The sequence below is a fragment of the Xenopus laevis genome, chromosome 4L (genome assembly GCF_017654675.1).
Source record: "Xenopus laevis strain J_2021 chromosome 4L, Xenopus_laevis_v10.1, whole genome shotgun sequence".
NCBI lineage: Eukaryota > Metazoa > Chordata > Amphibia > Anura > Pipidae > Xenopus > Xenopus laevis.
The window spans coordinates 10,149,010-10,174,407 of NC_054377.1; the positions used below are offsets into that span (position 1 = coordinate 10,149,010).

General features: G+C 43.6%; 1 protein-coding gene across 1 annotated transcript; it reads left to right on the forward strand.

Moving 5' to 3' along the window:
- The first annotated feature begins 17,102 nt into the window (after positions 1–17,102).
- On the forward strand, positions 17,103–22,972 carry astl2b.L (astacin-like metallo-endopeptidase 2 gene b L homeolog). Its single transcript, NM_001099877.1, is given in 13 exon segments — positions 17,103–17,199; positions 17,285–17,312; positions 18,857–18,913; positions 19,166–19,300; positions 19,392–19,509; positions 19,621–19,796; positions 20,057–20,138; positions 20,229–20,356; positions 20,945–21,060; positions 21,332–21,557; positions 21,666–21,784; positions 22,103–22,325; positions 22,485–22,972. Coding segments are annotated over 13 exon segments (1,509 nt in total). The 5' UTR covers positions 17,103–17,127; the 3' UTR covers positions 22,514–22,972.
- The last annotated feature ends 2,426 nt before the right edge of the window (positions 22,973–25,398 follow it).

Genomic DNA, 25,398 nt, shown 5'->3' on the forward strand with positions numbered 1-25,398 from the left:
GACAAACAGGGTCTTTGGGTCTGTTTGGGGCTTTGGTACTACTGCTCCGTTCGCAGCTTCGGGTGTTTGGGTCTCATTGTGGCTTTGGGTCAACAGCTCCGTTCGCAGCTTCAGGTCTTTGGGTCTGTTTGTGGTTTTGGTTCTACGGCTCCGTTCGCAGCTTCGGGTCTTCGGCTCTGGGTCTTTGGTGACGTCCATGCTCTTAAGAGGGGCTAATGCTGGTATGACTGTACCCCCTGATGGTGGACTGGGAGCAAGTATCCACCCTTAAAGCTTGATGTAAAATGCAGAGGTGAAATTGCAAAACTACTCATAATTCACAGAAATGGCTTGTTATTTTTAGTCTTTGTGATATTAGCATTTGTACATAGCTTTTATGTGTAGTATAGGCTATACTACACCTGTGTAGTTTTTTTACCTGTGAGCAGGGGCCCGGAACTGAAGGGGGGCCCGGCAGTGCTGAACTTTTCGAAAGATCTGGGCCCCCCTTGACAGTGCTGAAGCCGTGCCGCCTCCTTCCAAAGTCCCGAACAGCCGAAATACGGAGTGCGAAAAAAGCCGAACAGCCGAAGTCCTGAATCTTTCGAAAAAACCCAAAGCCACGAGAGGAGGCGAAGTTGAAGTTGAATTTTTTTTAATCCCCTGGCCACCAATGTATTATTTTAATATTCTATAGGCCCCTGCCACCAATGTTTTTTTTAAAAAATATTCTCTGTGGCCCCAATTTTTTTTTACTTGTAAGGGGGGCTCTGGCACCAATGTTATTAAAGAAAACTTTTATGGGGGGCCCGGGCGCCAATGTTTTGTTTTTTTACTTATAGGGGAGCCCTGGTCACCAATAATTTTTTTTAACTTGTAGGGGGGCCCTGACCACCAATTTTTAAAAAAAAAACTTTTATGGGGGGCCCTGGCACCACAGTTTTTCTTAACTTATAAGAGGGCCCTGAACAACAATAGCTTTTTATAACTTGTGTGTGCGGGGGGGTTACCTTTATTTGCGCTGATGTCTGTGTGGTCTTTTTACTGTGGTGTGGATTGGGCAGGATCTGGAGTGGGGCTTGTGGGCCGTGGTGGGCGGGGCCCAGGGGGCCAAAAAAATTGTTGTACGGGGCCCTGCCTGTGAGCTACATTCAAATGTAAAAAGAGTTGGGGAGCAACACAAGCATAAAAAGTCCCTGGGGTGCCAAATAAGGGCTGTGATTGGCTATTTGGTAGTCCCTATGTGGACTGGCAGCCTACAAGAGACTCTACTTGGCACTATACTTAGTTTTTATGCAATTAAAACTTGCCAGGAATTAAAAAATAAGCCCCTGCTTTGAGGCCACTGAGAGCAACATCCAAGGGGTTGGTGAGTAACATGTTGGTCATGAGCTACTGGTTGGGGATCACTGCTATAGAGCATTGTCATTCACCTCTTTACCAGTATTGGGAGCTCAGCTGCTATCAGAACCCAAGGGGCCTGATACTATTTAGTCAGTGGGGCCCTTTCCCTTTAGGGGCCCGGGCGATTAACCTACTGACCTGGTCATCTGGCTGCCAACTAATTAAAATAGAACACTCATTTTCAGCTCATGTAAAATATAAGGATATTATTAGTTACAGAGGAGTTTCATGACCATATAATATAATTATTCAGGTCATGGAATTCCAAGGTGACTTCTAATATCCTTATATTTTTCAACAGGGTCTACTTTTTGTAATACACAAGTTTCATGTGACGTAAATGACATCACTAAGCTCTGATTATAACCGATGATGTCACTAAGCACCGTTTATAAGGATATCCTTTACAGGATATTCATGGCTCATGTGTATTTTACATATATATATCTATAATACACAAAAGCCATGAATATCTTGTAAATTATATCCTTATAAATGGTGAGTTGTGATGTCATCAGTTATAAACGGTGAGTTCTGATGTCATTTCTGTCCCATGACTCACTGAAACTTGTATATTATAATAAATAAAGTACCCCCAGTTGCAAAATATGATGATATTAGAAGTCACCTCTGAGTTTTATGACCTTCAGCCTCGTACTTTTATTTGGTCATGAAACTCCTCGGTAACTTATAAAATCCTAATATTTTACAAGAGGGGGTACTTTATTCACTATATGTATAAATATTATATATATATATATATATATAATATATATATATATATATATATATATATATAACACACAGTTATACCCAGACATATGATTCCATGTGAGAACAAGATGCCTTAGATTCCACACTGGCACCTATGGGGTTAACTCAGATGACAATGTGAATGAGCAGTAAAACAACAAAGACACAACAGAGGATGCTCCTTGGAGAAGAGATCGGATTCCTCCCCATTCAGGCCTTTGTTCCATCTTCTTTATGTGTCTCTCCCAGTGCGAGTCCATCCCAGGCTCCGCTTTGGCCTCTCCCACTGTACAGAACAAGGACCTCGTTCTGAGGCCGGGCTCGTAGCTTACAATCCATCCGGATGGGAGGACGGTGAACTGAGACGTTCCAAGGTAACTCTAGTTGGGGGTGAGAGGCCTTTGGAACATTCTACTGAGTGACATTGACAATGAAGTGGAGATAAACTCATGGCAATGGCATTGTCACTATCTGGTCTCTTCTTCTGCACCCACCTCACGTTACCACTAACTCGTTACCCAGCGGGTGCCAAGTATGGGGTGAAAAGGCCTCAGCAGGATTTATTACACTGTAAACCAACAAAATAAAGTAAGACAACTTGTAAAGCTTTATATAACATGGAACTTACTGCACTGGTTTGTGCCAGAGCCCCTCTATAAACAACCTGCACCCCCTCCAACACAATGACTAATGGCCAAGTACAAGCCCACCCCAATGACCCCTCCCAGAACACTACTTACTAGTTTCTGGCCAGGAACCAATTAGAATGAGTTGGCAGGAACTTTGTTCCTCCAAAAATATCCTTATAATAAAAAGTAAGGGGATATTATCCCTCAGAGTTCCCTGTATAACTCAGCCTGCAGCCTTGTGCCTTTATATGGTCACAGAACAACCCCTCAGTGACTTCTAATATCCTTATCATTTACAGTAGGGGGTACATTATCCCTTATAATACATGAGTGATACTCAGAGTTCCCTGTATAACTCAGCCTGCAGTCTTGTGCCTTTATATGGTCACAGAACAACCCCTCAGTGACTTCTAATATCCTTATCATTTACAGTAGGGGGTACATTAACCCTTACAATACATGAGTGATACTCAGAGATCCCTGTATAACTCAGCCTGCAGCCTTGTGTCTTTATATGGTCACAGAACAACCCCTCAGTGACTTCTAATATCCTTATCATTTACAGTAGGGGGTACATTATCCCTTATAATACATGCGTGATACTCAGAGTTCCCTGTATAACTCAGCCTGCAGCCTTGTGCCTTTATATGGTCTCAGAACCCCTCAGTGACTTCTAATATCCTTATCATTTACAGTAGGGGGTACATTATCCCTTATAATACATGAGTGATACTCAAGAGTTCCCTGTATAACTCAGCCTGCAACCTTGTGCCTTTATATGGTCACTGAACCCCTCAGTGACTAATAATATCCTTATCATTTACAGTAGGGGGTACGTTATACCTTAATCTACAGTAGATGGTACATAATGCCCTATGTGATTTGGACATTAAGTAAAATGCATAGGAAACCTTGACCCTTACAATCACCTGCAGTATGAAATATTATCCTTACTCCCAGACTAAGTGCAACTGTGCATCACGTGGACACCCTGCAGCCCTGGGTCTTATTGGCTTGTGCTAAATGATATCCAGTCCTTCTTATAGGCATTAAGGGAACCTGCCATCACTCGTCGTGCAGTCAATTACTTTTCTGATCCTTTAAAATTAACCTTCTGTGTGTATGAGTGTGGGGGTTGTCATCTATCTAACCAGGGCAGTGTGTATGTATGTGGATTTAGTGCTATCAATTCATGTCTTGCAGAGCAGACAGTAACCCTTCCAACGCTCCTTCCAACACTGTTGCCCCATGTATGGCCACTTGGTCACTTGTCCGCACTGAGAATTAAAATAGTCCCTGGCATTTCAGGTACACAGAGGCCCAATCAGCCCACATAGAGGCCCAAACAGCTCCGACCAGCCCACTAAATACTGACTTTCTATGGGACCTTATAGCAGCCCCACTGGCATTTGCCAGAACCCACAGATTGCCAGTCGGGGGCTGCTTGTATGTATCACAAGGCTCTTGATGGGGAGATTTGCACTTTTTGGCCACATCCACACAAGATGCATTGGGGGAAAGAAGACGTGATGCATTATAAAGTGGATTTTGCGAGCCATTAAGCATGCTCTGTCAATCTCTGCAACACGGTGACAGCCATTTGGCGCTGAAAATATAGTCCAATCCATTTTCCTTGGTGATGATACATGGATTTAATTAAATATCAACAAATCGTAGAAGTTAATACCACCATAAGTAGAGAAATTGCTGTTTGATTGGAAAACGTGTTGGCTCTGCTGCCCTCTGGTGGCCATTGGATGTAGGTCCCTAATATCTAAACTGATCAGAGATTCACATGGGACAATTAACTCTAATCTCATGGAATGATTTCATGAGCTAAAGCTTTAACCCTTTATGTACCAACTGCCATTGAATTTACAGCTCTGGTCTCAAAGTATATTCTAGGTTTTTCTTTGATTCATGCTGCTCCTGCTATTTACTGCCAACATGGATAGAGCAAAAATCCCACTGAAAACAGTGATTTTACCATCTGCTGTATTCTTGCAGTATCTTCTCTAGTAGAGAATGCTGAATTCTAATTCACATCTGCCACCTGCTGGTCACATTGGGATTTTCATAAACTGCAGGTACAAAGCTAAAAATAGAGAATTTTTTGGCAATGCTTTTTGCAGCCACCTTGGGCCCCGTAATTACTAATAGCCACCCTGGACTGTGCAGCAAGTAGAGAATACATCAATAAGAACTGCAGCTCAACATCGTGGTACACAATAGAGATCATTGCTTCAGAGGATTTGTTATTTAGCTGAATCTATATAGACAAATACAAGAGTCCTCTGCACTCAACCCATTATCAATGTCTCTGTCTTAAATATATTGATAATGGGTTGAGTGCAGAGGACTCTTGTATTTGTCTATATGTATTTTGTGGTCACAGCCTCATTGCACCCCCGCCTAATGGTTTTAAAAAATAGTGGTGAGCACAACTTTTCCTTGTTTGATTTACCTGAATCTGACAGTTAGGGGTTCAATACATTGGGACTAAAGAACAAAAGGGGAAATATAACTCACAAGGCCTCTGCTGTACCCACCCGTTCTCAGATCTGACAGTTAGGGGTTCAATACATTGGGACTAAAGAACCAGAGGGGAAATATAACTCATGAGGCCTCTGCTGTACCCATCCGTTCTCAGATCTGACAGTTAGGGGTTCAATTCATTGGGACTAAAGAACCAAAGGGGAAATATAACTCACGAGACCTCTGCTGTACCCACCCTTTCTCAGATCTGACAGTTAGGGGTTCAATACATTGGGACAAAAGAACCAAAGGGGAAATATAACTCACGAGGCCTCTGCTGTACCCACCCTTTCTCAGATCTGACAGTTAGGGGTTCAATACATTGGGACAAAAGAACCAAAGGGGAAATATAACTCACGAGGCCTCTGCTGTACCCACCCGTTCTCAGATCTGACAGTTAGGGGTTCAATACATTGGGACTAAAGAACCAAAGGGGAAATATAACTCACAAGGCCTTTGCTGTACCGACCCGTTCTCAGATCTGACAGTTAGGGGTTCAATTCATTGGGACTAAAGAACCAAAGGGGAAATATAACGAGGCCTCTGCTATACCCACCCGTTCTCAGATCTGATTACAACATAGTCCCTTTCCGCACGGCAAGAGACAAAAGGCACGCAGGTCAAGGTGGTGAATTCCTCACTGATTAACCCAATATCACTTTCACCTGGGGTTAAATAAAATATATAGGTGAATTATAAAAGGAATGTGGAATGATATATACACAAACCAATAACTTACCATAATCTGCAGAAAGCTTGTACGGCACCAGCACCGACCCCTTCTAGGATTTTGGCCACAAGTTCTTGCTGGTGCTGCGTCCAACCCTCACTTCAACGTCACCCTGAAAACGCAGCCCCCCGACTCCTGACAAGATTCCATACATGTGACTAAAGGACAAATATACACACAGTGGCCTCTGAATCCACTTACCTACACTGGCTCTCAGGATCCTGCTGGAAATGTCACTGCAGTTCATATTAGTGGCTGCAGGAAAAAACACATTTTATTATTCCCTTTGTACTGATATTCTTATAGAAATATATTTGAATTTTGCCCTTCTTTCGTAAATGAGACCTTCTGTGGCCATAACAGTGTCAGGTAAATAGTTAAAAACCATACTTGTTTTATTTATCTCCGTTTCTGAACTACCCAGTCCGTACCGTTCTTACTACATGTTTGTCCAGAACATCTTATCTTGTAAAGTGGCAAATTTTATCTGTGCTCCGAAAAAATGTTTTCGTTTTCAGTGCTCGGACTATTAACTGCCACTGACCTGTCTCTATCCAACAGCCTTGCTCTCATCCACTATTCCTACATATATATATATTTCAGCTTTTTGTAAGAACTCCTGTTTTACTACAAGGATATTTAGCACCATATTCCTCAACTATATCTGCTATCCCTTTCCAGAGGCACCATCTCTCCCTACTATACCTGCTATCCCACAGTCACACTCCCTTCCCAGAGACTATTATCCACTGTTACTATAGGCACCATCTCTCCCTACTATACCTGCTATCCCACAGTCACACTCCCTTCCCAGAGACTATTATCCACTGTTACTATAGGCACCATCTCTCCCTACTATACCTGCTATCCCACAGTCACACTCCCTTCCCAGAGACTATTATACACTGTTACTATAGGCACCATCTCTCCCTACTATACCTGCTATCTCAGTCACACTCCCTTCCCAGAGACTATTATCCACTGTTACTATAGACACCATCTCTCCCTACTATACCTGCTATCCCACAGTCACACTCCCTTCCCAGAGACTATTATCCACTGTTACTATAGGCACCATCTCTCCCTACTATACCTGCTATCCCACAGTCACACTCCCTTCCCAGAGACTATTATCCACTGTTACTATAGGCACCATCTCTCCCTACTATACCTGCTATCTCAGTCACACTCCCTTCCCAGAGACTATTATCCACTGTTACTATAGACACCATCTCTCCCTACTATACCTGCTATCCCACAGTCACACTCCCTTCCCAGAGACTATTATCCCACTGTTACTATAGGCACCATCTCTCCCTACTATACCTGCTATCCCACAGTCACACTCCCTTCCCAGAGACTATTATCCCACTGTTACTATAGGCACCATCTCTCCCTACTATACCTGCTATCCCACAGTCACACTCCCTTCCCAGAGACTATTATCCACTGTTACTATAGACACCATCTCTCCCTACTATACCTGCTATCCCACAGTCACACTCCCTTCCCAGAGACTATTATCCCACTGTTACTATAGGCACCATCTCTCCCTACTATACCTGCTATCCCACAGTCACACTCCCTTCCCAGAGACTATTATCCCACTGTTACTATAGGCACCATCTCTCCCTACTATACCTGCTATCCCACAGTCACACTCCCTTCCCAGAGACTATTATCCACTGTTACTATAGGCACCATCTCTCCCTACAATACCTCCTATCCCACAGTCACACTCGCTTCCCAGAGACTAGTATCCCACTGTTACTATAGGCACCATCTCTCCCTACTATACCTGTTATCCCACAGTCACACTCCCTTCCCAGAGACTATTATCCCACTGTTACTATAGACACCATCTCTCCCTACTATACCTGCTATCCACAGTCACACTCCCTTCCCAGAGACTATTATCCACTGTTACTATAGACACCATCTCTCCCTACTATACCTGCTATCCCACAGTCACACTCCCTTCCCAGAGACTATTATCCACTGTTACTATAGACACCATCTCTCCCTACTATACCTGCTATCCACAGTCACACTCCCTTCCCAGAGACTATTATCCCACTGTTACTATAGGCACCATCTCTCCCTACTATACCTGCTATCCCACAGTCACACTCCCTTCCCAGAGACTATTATCCACTGTTACTATAGGCACCATCTCTCCCTACTATACCTGCTATCCCACAGTCACACTCCCTTCCCAGAGACTATTATCCACTGTTACTATAGACACCATCTCTCCCTACTATACCTGCTATCCACAGTCACACTCCCTTCCCAGAGACTATTATCCCACTGTTACTATAGGCACCATCTCTCCCTACTATACCTGCTATCCCACAGTCACACTCCCTTCCCAGAGACTATTATCTACTGTTACTATAGGCACCATCTCTCCCTACTATACCTGATATCCCACAGTCACACTCCATTCCCAGAGACTATTATCCACTGTTACTATAGGCACCATCTCTCCCTACTATACCTGTTATCCCACAGTCACACTCCCTTCCCAGAAACTATTATCCAGTGTTACTATAGGCACCATCTCTCCCTACTATACCTGCTATCCCACAGTCACACTCCCTTCCCAGAGACTATTATCCACTGTTACTATAGACACCATCTCTCCCTACTATACCTGTTATCCACAGTCACACTCCCTTCCCAGAGACTATTATCCACTGTTACTATAGACACCATCTCTCCCTACTATACCTGCTATCCCACAGTCACACTCCCTTCCAGAGACTATTATCCCACTGTTACTATAGACACCATCTCTCCCTACTATACCTGCTATCCCACAGTCACACTCCCTTCCCAGAGACTATTATCCACTGTTACTATAGACACCATCTCTCCCTACTATACCTGCTATCCCACAGTCACACTCCCTTCCCAGAGACTATTATCCAGTGTTACTATAGGCACCATCTCTCCCTACTATACCTGCTATCCCACAGTCACACTCCCTTCCCCGAGACTATTATCCCACTGTTACTATAGGCACCATCTCTCCCTACTATACCTGCTATCCCACAGTCACACTCCCTTCCCAGAGACTATTATCCACTGTTACTATAGACACCATCTCTCCCTACTATACCTGCTATCCCACAGTCACACTCCCTTCCCAGAGACTATTATCCACTGTTACTATAGACACCATCTCTCCCTACTATACCTGCTATCCCACAGTCACACTCCCTTCCCAGAGACTATTATCCACTGTTACTATAGACACCATCTCTCCCTACTATACCTGCTATCCCACAGTCACACTCCCTTCCAGAGACTATTATCCAGTGTTACTATAGGCACCATCTCTCCCTACTATACCTGCTATCCCACAGTCAAACTCCCTTCCCAGAGACTATTATCCACTGTTACTATAGGCACCATCTCTCCCTACTATACCTGCTATCCCACAGTCACACTCCCTTCCAGAGACTATTATCCACTGTTACTATAGACACCATCTCTCCCTACTATACCTGCTATCCACAGTCACACTCCCTTCCCAGAGACTATTATCCCACTGTTACTAATAGGCACCATCTCTCCCTACTATACCTGCTATCCCCACAGTCACACTCCCTTCCCAGAGACTATTATCCAGTGTTACTATAGGCACCATCTCTCCCTACTATACCTGCTATCCCACAGTCACACTCCCTTCCCCGAGACTATTATCCACTGTTACTATAGGCACCATCTCTCCCTACTATACCTGCTATCCCCCAGTCACACTCCCTTCCCAGAGACTATTATCCACTGTTACTATAGACACCATCTCTCCCTACTATACCTGCTATCCACAGTCACACTCCCTTCCAGAGACTATTATCCACTGTTACTATAGACACCATCTCTCCCTACTATACCTGCTATCCCACAGTCACACTCCCTTCCCAGAGACTATTAAACCACTGTTACTATAGGCACCATCTCTCCTACTATACCTGCTATCCCACAGTCACACTCCCTTCCCAGAGACTATTATCCATGTTACTATAGGCACCATCTCTCCCTACTATACCTGCCCATCCCACAGTCACACTCCCTTCCCAGAGACTATATCACTGTTACTATAGACACCATCTCTCCCTACTATACCTGTATCCCACAGTCACACTCCCTTCCCAGAGACTATTATCCACTGTTACTATAGACACCATCTCTCCCTACTATACCTGCTATCCCACAGTCACACTCCCTTCCCAGAGACTATTATCCACTGTTACTATAGACACCATCTCTCCCTACTATACCTGCTATCCCACAGTCACACTCCCTTCCCAGAGACTATTAATCCACTGTTACTATAGGCACCATCTCTCCCTACTATACCTGCTATCCCACAGTCACACTCCCTTCCCAGAGACTATTATCCAGTGTTACTATAGGCACCATCTCTCCCTACTATACCTGCTATCCCACAGTCACACTCCCTTCCCAGAGACTATTATCCACTGTTACTATAGACACCATCTCTCCCTACTATACCTGTTATCCCACAGTCACACTCCCTTCCCAGAGACTATTATCCACTGTTACTATAGACACCATCTCTCCCTACTATACCTGCTATCCCCCAGTCACACTCCCTTCCCAGAGACTATTATCCCACTGTTACTATAGACACCATCTCTCCCTACTATACCTGCTATCCCACAGTCACACTCCCTTCCCAGAGACTATTATCCACTGTTACTATAGACACCATCTCTCCCTACTATACCTGCTATCCCACAGTCACACTCCTTCCCCGAGACTATTATCCAGTGTTACTATAGGCACCATCTCTCCCTACTATACTGCTATCCCACAGTCAACTCCCTTCCAGAGACTATTATCCACTGTTACTATAGGCCACCATCTCTCCCTCTATACTGCTATCCACAGTCACACTCCCTTCCCAGAGACTATTATCCACTGTTACTATAGCACCATCTCTCCCTACTATACCTGTATCCACAGTCACACTCCTTCCCAGAGACTATTATCCACTGTTACTATAGACACATCTTCCCTACTATACCTGTCTATCCCACAGTCACACTCCCTTCCCAGAGACTATTATCCACTGTTACTATAGCACCATCTCTCCCTACTATACCTGCTATCCCACAGTACACTCCCTTCCCAGAGACTATTATCCACTGTTACTATAGACACCATCTCTCCCTACTATACTGTTATCCACAGTCACACTCCCTTCCCAGGACTATTATCACTGTTACTATAGCACCATCTCTCCCTACTATACACTGCTACCCAGTCACACTCCTTCCCAGAGACTATTATCCACTGTTACTATAGCACCATCTCTCCCTACTATACCTGCTATCCCACAGTCAACTCCCTTCCAGAGACTATTATCCACTGTTACTATAGCACCATCTCTCCCTACTATACCTGCTATCCCACAGTCACACTCCTTCCAGAGACTATATCATGTACATAGGCACCATCTCTCCCTACAACCTGCTATCCCACAGTCACACTCCTTCCAGAGACTATTATCCACTGTTACATAGGCACCATCTCTCCCTACTATACCTGCTATCCCACAGTCACACTCCCTTCCCAGAGACTATTATCCACTGTTACTATAGACACCATCTCTCCCTACTATACCTGCTATCCCACAGTCACACTCCCTTCCAGAGACTATTATCCACTGTTACTATAGCACCATCTCTCCCTACTATACCTGCTATCCCACAGTCAACTCCTTCCAGAGACTATTATCCACTGTTACTATAGACACATCTCTCCCTACTATACTGCTATCCACAGTCACACTCCTTCCAGAGACTATTATCCACTGTTCATAGACCATCTCTCCCTACTATACCTGCTATCCCACAGTCACACTCCCTTCCAGAGACTATTATCCATGTTACTATAGGCACCATCTCTCCCTACTATACCTGCTATCCACAGTCACACTCCCTTCCCAGAGACTATTATCCACTGTTACTATAGCACCATCTCTCCCTACTATACCTGCTATCCCACAGTCACACTCCCTTCCCAGAGACTATTATCCACTGTTACTATAGGCACCATCTCTCCCTACTATACCTGCTATCCCACAGTCACACTCCCTTCCCAGAGACTATTATCCACTGTTACTATAGACACCATCTCTCCCTACTATACCTGCTATCCCACAGTCACACTCCCTTCCCAGAGACTATTATCCACTGTTACTATAGCACCATCTCTCCTACTATACCTGCTATCCACAGTCACACTCCCTTCCCAGAGACTATTATCCACTGTTACTATAGCACCATCTCTCCCTACTATACCTGCTATCCCACAGTCACACTCCCTTCCCAGAGACTATTATCCACTGTTACTATAGGCACCATCTCTCCCTACTATACCTGCTATCCACAGTCACACTCCCTTCCCAGAGACTATTATCCACTGTTACTATAGACACCATCTCTCCTACTATACCTGCTATCCACAGTCACACTCCCTTCCAGAGACTATTATCCACTGTTACTATAGACACCATCTCTCCCTACTATACCTGCTATCCCACAGTCACACTCCCTTCCCAGAGACTATTATCCACTGTTACTATAGACACCATCTCTCCCTACTATACCTGCTATCCACAGTCACACTCCCTTCCCAGAGACTATTATCCACTGTTACTATAGCACCATCTCTCCCTACTATACCTGCTATCCCACAGTCACACTCCCTTCCCAGAGACTATTATCCACTGTTACTATAGCACCATCTCTCCCTACTATACCTGCTATCCCACAGTCACACTCCCTTCCCAGAGACTATTATCCACTGTTACTATAGACACATCTCTCCCTACTATACCTCTATCCCACAGTCACACTCCCTTCCAGAGACTATTATCCACTGTTACTATACACCATCTCTCCTACTATACCTTATCCACAGTCACACTCCCTTCCCAGAGATATTATCCACTGTTACTATAGCACCATCTCTCCCTACTATACTGCTATCCCACAGTCACACTCCTTCCAGAGACTATTATCCACTGTTACTATAGCACCATCTCTCCCACTATACTGCTATCCCACAGTCACACTCTTCCAAGACTTATCCATGTACTATAGACACCATCTCTCCCTACTATACCTGCTATCCCACAGTCACACTCCTTCCAGGACTATTATCCACTGTTACTATAGGCACATCTCTCCCTACTATACCTGCTATCCCACAGTCACACTCCCTTCCCAGAGACTATTATCCACTGTTACTATAGACACCATCTCTCCCTACTATACCTGCTATCCCACAGTCACACTCCCTTCCCAGAGACTATTATCACTGTTACTATAGACACCATCTCTCCCTACTATACCTGCTATCCACAGTCACACTCCCTTCCCAGAGACTATTATCCATGTTACTATAGGCACCATCTCTCCCTACTATACCTGCTATCCCACAGTCACACTCCCTTCCCAGAGACTATTATCCACTGTTACTATAGGCACCATCTCTCCCTACTATACCTGCTATCCCACAGTCACACTCCCTTCCCAGAGACTATTATCCACTGTTACTATAGACACCATCTCTCCCTACTATACCTGCTATCCCACAGTCACACTCCCTTCCCAGAGACTATTATCCACTGTTACTATAGGCACCATCTCTCCCTACTATACCTGCTATCCACAGTCACACTCCCTTCCCAGAGACTATTATCCACTGTTACTATAGCACCATCTCTCCCTACTATACCTGCTATCCCACAGTCACACTCCCTTCCCAGAGACTATTATCCACTGTTACTATAGGCACCATCTCTCCCTACTATACCTGCTATCCCACAGTCACACTCCCTTCCCAGAGACTATTATCCACTGTTACTATAGACACCATCTCTCCCTACTATACCTGCTATCCCACAGTCACACTCCCTTCCCAGAGACTATTATCCACTGTTACTATAGACACCATCTCTCCCTACTATACCTGCTATCCCACAGTCACACTCCCTTCCCAGAGACTATTATCCCACTGTTACTATAGGCACCATCTCTCCCTACTATACTGCTATCCCACAGTCACACTCCCTTCCAGAGACTATTATCCACTGTTACTATAGCACCATCTCTCCCTACTATACCTGCTATCCCACAGTCACACTCCCTTCCCAGAGACTATTATCCACTGTTACTATAGCACCATCTCTCCCTACTATACCTGCTATCCACAGTCACACTCCCTTCCCAGAGACTATTATCCATGTTACTATAGGCACCATCTCTCCCTACTATACCTGCTATCCCACAGTCACACTCCCTTCCAGAGACTATTATCCACTGTTACTATAGACACCATCTCTCCCTACTATACCTGCTATCCCACAGTCACACTCCTTCCCAGAGACTATTATCCACTGTTACTATAGGCACCATCTCTCCCTACTATACCTGCTATCCACAGTCACACTCCCTTCCAGAGACTATTATCCAGTGTTACTATAGCACCATCTCTCCCTACTATACCTGCTATCCCACAGTCACACTCCCTTCCCAGAGACTATTATCCACTGTTACTATAGACACCATCTCTCCCTACTATACCTGTATCCCACAGTCACACTCCCTTCCCAGAGACTATTATCACTGTTACTATAGCACATCTCTCCTACTAAAACGCTATCCAAGTCACACTCCCTTCCAGAGACTATTATCCACTGTTACTATAGCCATCCTCTACATACTGCTATCCCAAGTCACATCCCTTCCAGAGACTATTATCCACTGTTACTATAGCACCATCTCTCCCTACTATACCTGCTATCCCACAGCAATTCCAGAGAATTCCAGTACTATAGCACATCTCCACTAATACCTGCTATCCAGTCAATTCCAAGACATTAACTGTTCTATAGCACATCTTAAATGTACACAGTCACACTGCAGAGACAATTATCCAGGCTTACTATAGACACATTTCTACAATAGCCTCATCCAAGTTCCTTCCAGAAGCTTTTCCACTGTTAACTATGACACCATCTCTCCTACTATACCTGCTATCCACAGCCACCTTCCAGAGACTATTATCCACTGTACTATAGAACCATCTCTCTACTATACCTCTATCCACAGTCACACTCTTCCGGACTATTATCAGTGTTACATAGGCACCATCTCTCCTACTATACTGCTATCCCACAGTCAACTCCCTTCAGAGACTATTATCCACTGTTACTATAGCCATTCTTCTATACCTGCTTATCCAAGTCACATCCTTCCCAGAGACTATTATTCACTTACTATAGACACCATCTCTGGACCACTAGAACCTGTTTCCCACGTGCAGCACTCCCTTCCCAGAGACATTATCCACTGTACTATAGGCACCATCTCTCCCTACTATACCTGCTATCCCACAGTCACACTCCCTTCCCAGAGACTATTATCCCACTGTTACTATAGACACCATCTCTCCCTACGATACCTGCTATCCCACAGTCACACTCCCTTCCCAGAGACTATTATCCCACTGTTACTATAGACACCATCTCTCCCTACTATACAGTTATCCTACAGCACCAGGACAAGACTCATAAAAGTCCATAAAGTATATTAAACATTAAATGTTCATCTTAAATCAACAATGCAAAAAATCGGGGGTTTGTTTTTACCATCCATGTTCTCAGAAGCCTCAGCTCTCAATATCAAATTGACCAGTGGGACATGGGGGGGGGGCCAAACCATTTCATGAATGTGCTCATTATTGAATTGCTGGGGATCGTTCTGCTAATGTTTCAAGAGTCACAACCAGCATTTCCAGTTGTGTTTGGCAAGGGTGAATTTAAAGTCTACGAGCATTGAGTTCAACTTAATTCTATAGAACCAATTCTGGACAGACCAGGAACCTACAAGTTGTCCCCGGCTAGAGGGAAGTTCTGTCCCTGGGATCAAAGGGGAACTTTGCCACTTGCCAAACAATTGTGGCCGTGTGGAGTTTGTTACACAAATGAGACAATGTAGGAAAGGACTGGAACATTTTGTTTAGTGATTAAAGAGATAGACTTGTAAGTTTCAGTGTCTCTCAGTACAGGGCATTCCCTTATCTAACTGCATGACCACTGGCAATCCATTCTGAGAATAACTAACAAAAGATAATATTTGGGTTATTATAATACAAAGCAGGTTCTGGAGCGTTGGGTCTATTCCCTTAAAGGGACAGATACAGGCGCATGGAGAAAAGAGCAGGGCATTGACAAGGACAGAATTGGACAAAATAAGGAAAATATACAAACCTAATGTTGTGCCAGTAAAGCTGCATTAACGTGTGTGTCCAGTTAATTGTCACCAGATTCCGGCCAACAGATTTTGGACATAGAAATGGGATACAGTATAGGATTACTAGGATATTAAAGGGGTTGTTCACCTTTAAATTAACTTTTTAGTATGATTTTTAAGTTTAATTCAGAAGCTCTCCAGTTTTCAATTTCAGCAATATGGTTGCTACGGTCCAAATTACCCTAGCAACCATGCATTGATCTGGAGACTAGAATATGAATAGGAAAGGGCCTAAATAGAAAGATGTGTAATAAAAAAGAGCAATATTAATAAATCTGTAGCATTACAGAGTATGGGGTCAGTGACCCTCATTGAAAGCTGGAAAGAGTCAGAAGACACTTCCAGAAACAATTCAAGAACTGTACAAAATAAAAAATGAAGGCAAATTAAAAAAATTGCTTAGAATTAGCCATTCTATAATATACTTAAAGTTAATGTAAAGGTGAACCACCCCTTTAAAGCCAAGAAGGAGAAGTATTGGCCGTTCATACTAAGCATGTTTGTTGGACAATGATGGCAGCGCTACTTTTGTGAGAAGCCCCATGTGCTATTGCTTACATAGTCCTCTATGCAAAGGTGTTTTTGGGGTTCTTGACTGCCATGAGACAGACTTTCCAAGCCCAATGGCTCTCTGTGCCTTCTGTCACTATTGTTACATCCCTGCAGCTCACGTCTATATAAGGAGCCTGGCCTCCCCCTCTACAATCAGTAGCAGAAACACTCACCCAACCACCTCCTCATGGACTCTGCTGCTTCCATCCTCCTCCTCCTCCCCTGGTTACTCAAGTTGGCACTCACTTTGCCCATAGAGGTAAGGCTGGCACTACATTTGCTCTTGCACCTTATACCCAGAACAATGTATGATGAAAAATTAATTTTGCTACATTTTGTTTTAGGTTATCTTCCCTGAACCAGCTGCTAATGGTGAGTCCCTGCATAGTTACTGTACAGCATGTTCCTTTATTTCACTACGGAGCAGTGAGACAGTCATGGGGGTTGAATGTATATTTTCCTTGGTGGATTTAAAATTATTTTTAATAGGAATGACTCTGGAAGACAGTATCTGTTTGTCCCGTGCTGAACTGATGGTTCAGGCGCCTGAAACAATGTAGCTGAAGACAACTCACTTCTGGGCAACACACCAGTATGCTGGGTACCCCAGGACTTATTGCAGGGTGACTGTTACCCCAATGTTTCTATATATCTGTAACCTTGTTATGAGCTAAGGAGGCCCAGTCTGAAGGCCAGTTAGGGGGAGATTTGGGGTGAGTGCTTATTTGTACCCTGGGTACCCCTGGAACTATAGCAGGGTGACTGTTACCCCAATGTTTCTATATATCTGTAACATTGTTATGAGCTAAGGGGGCCCAGTCTGAAGGTCAGTTAGGGGGAGATTTGGGGTGAGTGCTTATTTGTACCCTGGGTACCCCTGGAACTATAGCAGGGTGACACCCCAATGTTTCTATATATCTGTAACCTTGTTATGAGCTAAGGGGGCCCAGTCTGAAGGCCAGTTAGGGTGAGATTTGGGGTGAGTGTTTATTTGTGACCTGGGTACCCCTGGAACTATAGCAGGGTGACTGTTACCCCAATGTTTCTATATATATCTGTAACCTTGTTATGAGCTAAGGGGGCCCAGCCTGAAGGTCAGTTAGGGGGAGATTTGGGGTGAGTGCTTATTTGTACCCTGGGTACCCCTGGAACTATAGCAAGGTGACTGTTACCCCAATGTTTCTATATATCTGTAACCTTGTTATGAGCTAAGGGGGCTCAGTCTGAAGGCCAGTTAGGGGGAGATTTGGGGTGAGTGTTTATTTGTACCCTGGGTACCCCTGGAACTATAGCAGGGTGACTGTTACCCCAATGTTTCTATATATCTGTAACCTTGTTATGAGCTAAGGGGGCCCAGTCTGAAGGTCAGTTAGGGGGAGACTTGGGGTAAGTGCTTATTTGTGCCCTGGGTACCCCTGGAACTATAGTAGGGTGACTTTTACCGCCAATGTTTCTATATATCTGTAACCTTGTTATGAGCTAAGGGGGCCCAGTCTGAAGAACCAGTTAGGGGGAGATTTGGGGTGAGTGCTTATTTGTACCCTGGGTACCCCTGGAACTATAGCAGGGTGACTGTCACCCCAATGTTTCTATATATCTGTAACCTTGTGATAAGCTAAGGGGTCCCAGCCTGAAGGCCAGTTAGCATGAGATTTGGGTTGAGCAATTATTGTTGGCCAAGATATTCTTGGAACTATAGCTAAGTTACATGTATATCTATAACTGTGGGTTAAGGGGACCCTGACCAAGGGCTGGAGCTCCGAGGAGCTAAAAGCCTACACCTTATCATCATTAACTCATTAGCTAAACAATAACTGCTCCGCTTGCTTTGAAATATCAGAAAAGTGCATTTCAATTACTTTTGATTCCTCTGTTATCATCCATAAACGGTAACGTGTGGTTATATTGTTCCGCAGAAACAAATGTCGTGCATGGAGATGATGTCTTTGGTGACATTCTGAGAGCCAATGAAGGTAGGTCTGTGAGTTTACCTCTGGGACAGCAGGTAGAACAAAGAGAGAAGCACTAAACTTAAAGGAGGACTGAACCTTAAAAATGAACATGGATAGAAAAACTGGATTTTATTTACTGAAGTTACTGCACCAATTGGGAGGTTTGGCAGCCCTATAACAGCAATAAACACATTTGCCTACTAAATTGCAGCGGTCAGATTGTCCAGCACAGTTTTCTATACTCCAGTAACTTTTATTCCGACGTTCCTTTAGGAAGCAAGGTCCTGCTTCGTGAAACAGATATTGCGGTGGCTCCGGGACGCAATGCTATATCCTGCAAAACCTGCCTGTGGCCCAAATCAGCCAGTGGAAGAGTCTACGTACCCTACGCCTTTGATGATAAGTACTGTGAGTATCATATAGGTCTGTCCTCACCTTCACGTTCCACGAACCTTCTCTGCATGAGTTTACTGCACCTTTGTATTTCTTATGATCCCAGCGGAAGGGGAAAAGGCCACCATGAGGGAAGCCATAAAAGATTTTGGAACCATGACCTGCGTGGAGTTTGTCCCTCTAACTGCAGAGAACAACTATCTTTCTATTCACCCTGGGGATGGGTAAGTGTCTCTTCAGTTTAACTTTGCCTTTAATTATAGATACATTGCAATTACATATAGCTGTATTCTTTCAGCTGCATGGTATTGACATTGATTTATATCTTTCCTTAGCTGCTGGTCCTTTATGGGAGTTATGGGTGGAGCCCAAGGGGTGTCCCTTGGCGGCGGCTGCCTGGGATATCGCACTATACAACATGAACTGATGCACGCCTTGGGATTTTGGCACGAACAGAACAGGAGCGACCGGAATAAATATATTGATGTATTTTGGCAGTACATCTCTCCAGGTACATAGAGGGACTGTAGATCCCAAAACAATCGCAGTGTTCAGTTTGGCCAACAGGCTACAGTCTGCAGAAAATTAAATTAGTGAGCAGAGGAAAGTCTTGTGATGTTGTTCTGTTTAAAATTGACCAGGGAAATGTCAGATGACTCTTCTTGGCTCACTAACTTCATTTTCTGAGCAGGGTAACATCAAAAGACTTTTCTGTCCTGCACTTGGAAAGTTTAGGGGGCTACACCAACTACACTTTATATCTTTGGACAGATGCTTATATCAACTACCAAGAAATGGACACCAACAACCTTGGCATGGAGTATGACTACTTGTCGGCAATGCATTATGAAACGTAAGGTTCTAGGTCAGTTCTGTACACATGTTCCATCACTTTTGCCCCTCTAGAACTAAAGCACATCATGTTGCTCATTTTCTCTTCCAGCTGGATGTTCAGTAATACTTCTGGGAAGACCACCATGGCGGCTAAGGATGATCCCAACAGACGTTTAGGTGGAGCTAAAGAGCTGACCAACCTGGATTACAGTAAGATAAACCGGCTGTATGAATGCGGTAAGGACTCTTCCAGGGGCATATGGGTACTGCGGGAGGTTTACCAGCTCGAGAAGTTGACATGGTAGTCATACTATGCACCAACTTAGAGAGGTTGTTCCCAACCTATGGGGATGGCATTTAGTAGATGCAGGTATGTCACTGGTGGGAACTCATCCTAAAGGCCATTTATTGGGTGAGACTTGTGAAGAACACCCTGTGTGCTCTGTAAGGTCCTCCTGGAAGTCAAGCCTGAAGGTCAGTTGAGGTCTACACATATCTGCTGCTCTAGATAGTCATAGAACTATGACTGAACAGCTGACACGCTAATTTTCCTATTGGTGGCCTTATTATGAGCTTTGCAGGGCTCGGCCCAATGTTCTACTTTAAGTGGAGGCCAGGGCTTAAAGAGTAAGTTCACCTCTAGATGGTATTGTAGCCAACCTTTAAACTGGTCTCTTTTCATGGTTTTACAGTTAGCCGCTTCCCTGTTCCAGCCCTGTACTGGAAATCCAATCTGGTTGTTGGGGGCCATTATTATATTTCTATTTATTTTTCTATTATTTTTCTATTTATTTTTCTATTATATTCTATTTATTTTTTTTCCAGATGTTGTTAGCACATTACTTAATGAAGATCGGGGGACCCTGAAGTCGGCCAATTACCCTTCTTCATACCCTAATAACGCCAAAGAATTTTTCCTGATTAGGACTGTTTCTCAGCAGGTCAGTTTTGCAGTGTATAGAATGTCTGAGCCTGGCCAGTTGGTATTGGCACCCAACTTGGACCCCCAACCTGCAAAGCATCCTCAGCGGATCCCATCCCCCTTGGTATTCTCACTAATACCTCCACCTCCTCAGTTTAGTTTGCACAAAAACTTCTCCCACTGACACTCTCTCACTCCAACTTGCGTACCAGCTCCCTCTTCTCCAGCCCAACCCTGACTTTTGTTTGGGTGCAGGGTGGGCCCTAATAAAATAATCTCTTCATTCATAGGTGTCCCTAAAATTTGAGGCCTTTAATATTCAGTCTTCCCCTCGGTGTACCTCTGACTACATTAAAATATATGATGGTTCTACAAAGTCATCCCCAGTCTTGCTGGAGAAATCTTGTGGAATGGGAAAACATCCTCCACTGATAGCTTCTGGTCGGGCCATGTTGCTGGAGTTTATTAGTGATGGGTCTCAAACAGCAACTGGATTCAGGGCCTCATATGAAACAGGTAGTATCTATGTATCTATATCCTTCCTTCTCCTTAATCTGAGATAACAGTGGTTGAACGCTCTCGAGTAGATGCTCTATGATAGTAACTGGCTTCCTATGTTTGCAGTGGAATGTGGAGGTACCTTCACCACCCCATCGAGGAATATCACGTCTCCAAATCACCCAAAAGACTATCCACCTTCCAAAACATGCCAATACATCATAACTGCTCCTTTGTCCTACAAGGTGAGTTCAAATACATTATTGGGTCAGTTTTATTTACAGGGGTCTAGGGAGGCCTATAGGGCTCTAAAGGCTAAACCCCTGGTTACCTAGAATGTAAAGTAATGAATAAGTTCCAAAAAAAAAAAATGAGATGCTTAATGGCGTATTAATGAGCTGCTCAATACAAATTTTCTTCTGCTCTCAACACTCTCAGTCCCTGACTGATAACATAATTGGCCGCACCAGGAGAACATTGTTGGGTTGAGGGAGCAGGCAGCAGAAGACATGTTCCCTGGTCCCCATCAATCATCCCATAGAAACATCTTTATGCTTTTATAGATCTCTCTGAGACTAATCAGCATGGACATTGAGAGAAGCCGCCAGTGCCGCCGTGATTACCTCGATATATATGACGGGGACTCCATCGATGCTCCACTCTTGGGGAGATTTTGTGGCTCTTTAATGATGTGCTCACCGAGGAGCAATGGGAACCGAATGCTTCTGAGATTTGTCACGAACGCTAATATACAAGGGAAAGGCTTCCTGCTGAGATACAGCTGGGGTAAGAACTCTAACACGATCACACAGGGGTCAGTGGCTCTAGGGTAACTATCAAAAATCTTGGGGGCCCCATACAAGTAAATAGTAGGCCCTCTAATGGAAACTCTGGTAACATGCACATAATATATAAGTTATAACTCTGTATTATTCTGATTCACAGTTGCCCCAAGAGGAAGTGTCCTACCCTGAGTGTTGCCATCTGCTGCCTGATCTTATGGGACAGAGAGGAATATAATGCTCAATATATACTTTCATCTATAAGTGCACCTAATTAATATAAGTGCCATTGACCACTAGGTGTCACTGCAGCTCTGCATGCTCACAAGTCTCCTGCTGTGCTACCCCTTTCTTCCACGCATAAGGTCCTTCCCTTTCGAGCTAACTCTTCTGACTCTTTCCAGCTTTCAAATGGGGGGGTCGCTGACCCCTTCTAAAAACGACTACAAGGCTACTAATTGATTGTTATTGCTCCTTTTTATTACTTGTGTTTCTATTCAGGCCGCTTCTATTCATATTCCAGTCCCTAATGCATCATTGCTAGGATAATTTGGACCCTAGCAACCAGATTGCGGAAACTGCAGACTGGAGAGCTGCTGAATAAAAAGCTTAATTACTCAAAAACCACAGATAATAAAAAATGAAAACCAATTGCAGATTGTCTCAGAATACCATTCTCAACATCATACTAAAAGTCGATTTAAAGGTGAACACCCCCATTAATATTATTAATTGGAACCTAAATGATGTACAATAGGCCTTAATTGATTATTTATTTTCCGCTAATGGAGCCACAAGGGAATTGAGATGTGCTGCAGTCAATCAGGGGAGATAAAGAAGCAATCAGGAGACGGGGCATTTACATAGAGATAAATCTAGTTTACTCTCACTATAGGCAGTTTCACCAGAGACTTGATCTAAACCATAAAGACTTTCTTTGTCAGCCGGTGAATGGAAGGCGGATGGAGGGCAACTAAACTGTCTCCTCTCTTGTCCTACAGGGATGACTATTGACTCTCCTGTTAGGTGATCATTGTTTTACGGAGTCATTTACATGTCACAATTACTTTATGGCAACTCTCAGTGATAATGTCAGAAATATAAAGAGCCAGTTGCTGCCCATCTACTTACATTGAAAGTTGAGAGTTCACCTTTTAATAAATACACTTCTAAAAATCCCATAGGAATGAGTACAAATTGGTGAATGTTTTTCCGTGGTGACCCCTAATATCACATTTTGATTAATCTGCCCCAAGGTCACAGAATTCCTCGGTGACTTCTAATATCCTTATCATTTACAGTAGGGGGTACATTATCCCTTATAATACATGAGTGATACTCAGAGTTCCCTGTATAACTCAGCCTGCAGCCTTGTGCCTTTATATGGTCACAGAACAACCCCTCAGTGACTTCTAATATCCTTATCATTTACAGTAGGGGGTACATTATCCCTTATAATACATGAGTGATACTCAGAGTTCCTGTATAACTCAGCCTGCAGCCTTGTGCCTTTATATGGTCACAGAACAACCCCTCAGTGACTTCTAATATCCTTATTATGTACAGTAGGGGGTACATTATCCCTTATAATACATGAGTGATACTCAGAGTTCCCTGTATAACTCAGCCTGCAGCCTTGTGCCTTAATATGGTCACATAACATCCCCTCAGAGACTTCTAATATCCTTATCATTTACAGTAGGGGGTACATTACCCTTATAATACATGAGTGATACTCAGAGTTCCCTGTATAACTCAGCCTGCAGCCTTGTGCCTTAATATGGTCACATAACATCCCCTCAGAGACTTCTAATATCCTTATCATTTACAGTAGGGGGTACATTATCCCTTATAATACATGAGTGATACTCAGAGTTCCCTGTATAACTCAGCCTGCAGCCTTGTGTCTTTATATGGTCACAGAACAACCCCTCAGTGACTTCTAATATCCTTATCATTTACAGTAGGGGGTACATTATCCCTTATAATACATGAGTGATACTCCGAGTTCCCTGTATAACTCAGCCTGCAGCCTTGTGTCTTTATATGGTCACAGAACAACCCCTCAGTGACTTCTAATATCCTTATCATTTACAGTAGGGGGTACATTATCCCTTATAATACATGAGTGATACTCAGAGTTCCCTGTATAACTCAGCCTGCAGCCTTGTGCCTTTATATGGTCACAGAACAACCCCTCAGTGACTTCTAATATCCTTATCATTTACAGTAGGGGGTACATTATCCCTTATAATACATGAGTGATACTCAGAGTTCCCTGTATAACTTGTTCCTTTATGTAGACTGAGATTCATCGAATTTCCTAGTGAAATCTAATATTAAATAAGATGTACACTATTCTCTATGTTGGCAGCTGCAGAGCTACAATCAATATATATATTGTAATTGCAAAAACGACTGGTAAACACAGAGAGATAACTGTATCCATTGTGTTATTTATGTGTCCGTTAATGTCTCCTCTCTGTGCCACTAGCAGGACAATAGAGTGTGAATAATGGGTGTAAATTCACTTTCAGGTTCATTGAGATGCAATGATTTCACTGAGACACCCTGTGTATGATACTGCGCCGTGACACTGGGTGCTAAGGAGCCACTGATGGTAAATATGTTGCTAATTAACCCTTTAGATTTCCAAACATTCTGGATAACAGGTCCTATATTTGCACTTTAAAGATTGTAATATGATAGAGCAGCCACTAGAGGGCAATTCTTTCAGCATTCTCTGCCCTTGGCCTCATGATGGAGCTGGGACACCTGGTTACATTTAGGGTATATGCATGTTTGTATATTTTTATTTATATAGTGTTACTTAAGTACATAGGGCTGTATGGCAGCAGCACAATACATTCATAGAACAAATAGGGGTCATTACAAAAATAAATACAAATAAATAAACAATGACATTAAAGATTAAAAGCTTAGTGTCAAAGAAGACAAGAGGAAGGAAGTCCCTGACCTGTAGAGCTTACAATCTAATGGGTGGGTCATTTACAGACACATATAGAAGGAAAGGAAGTACCAGAATTGGATCAGGTGTTATGCAAGTTTATTTTAGC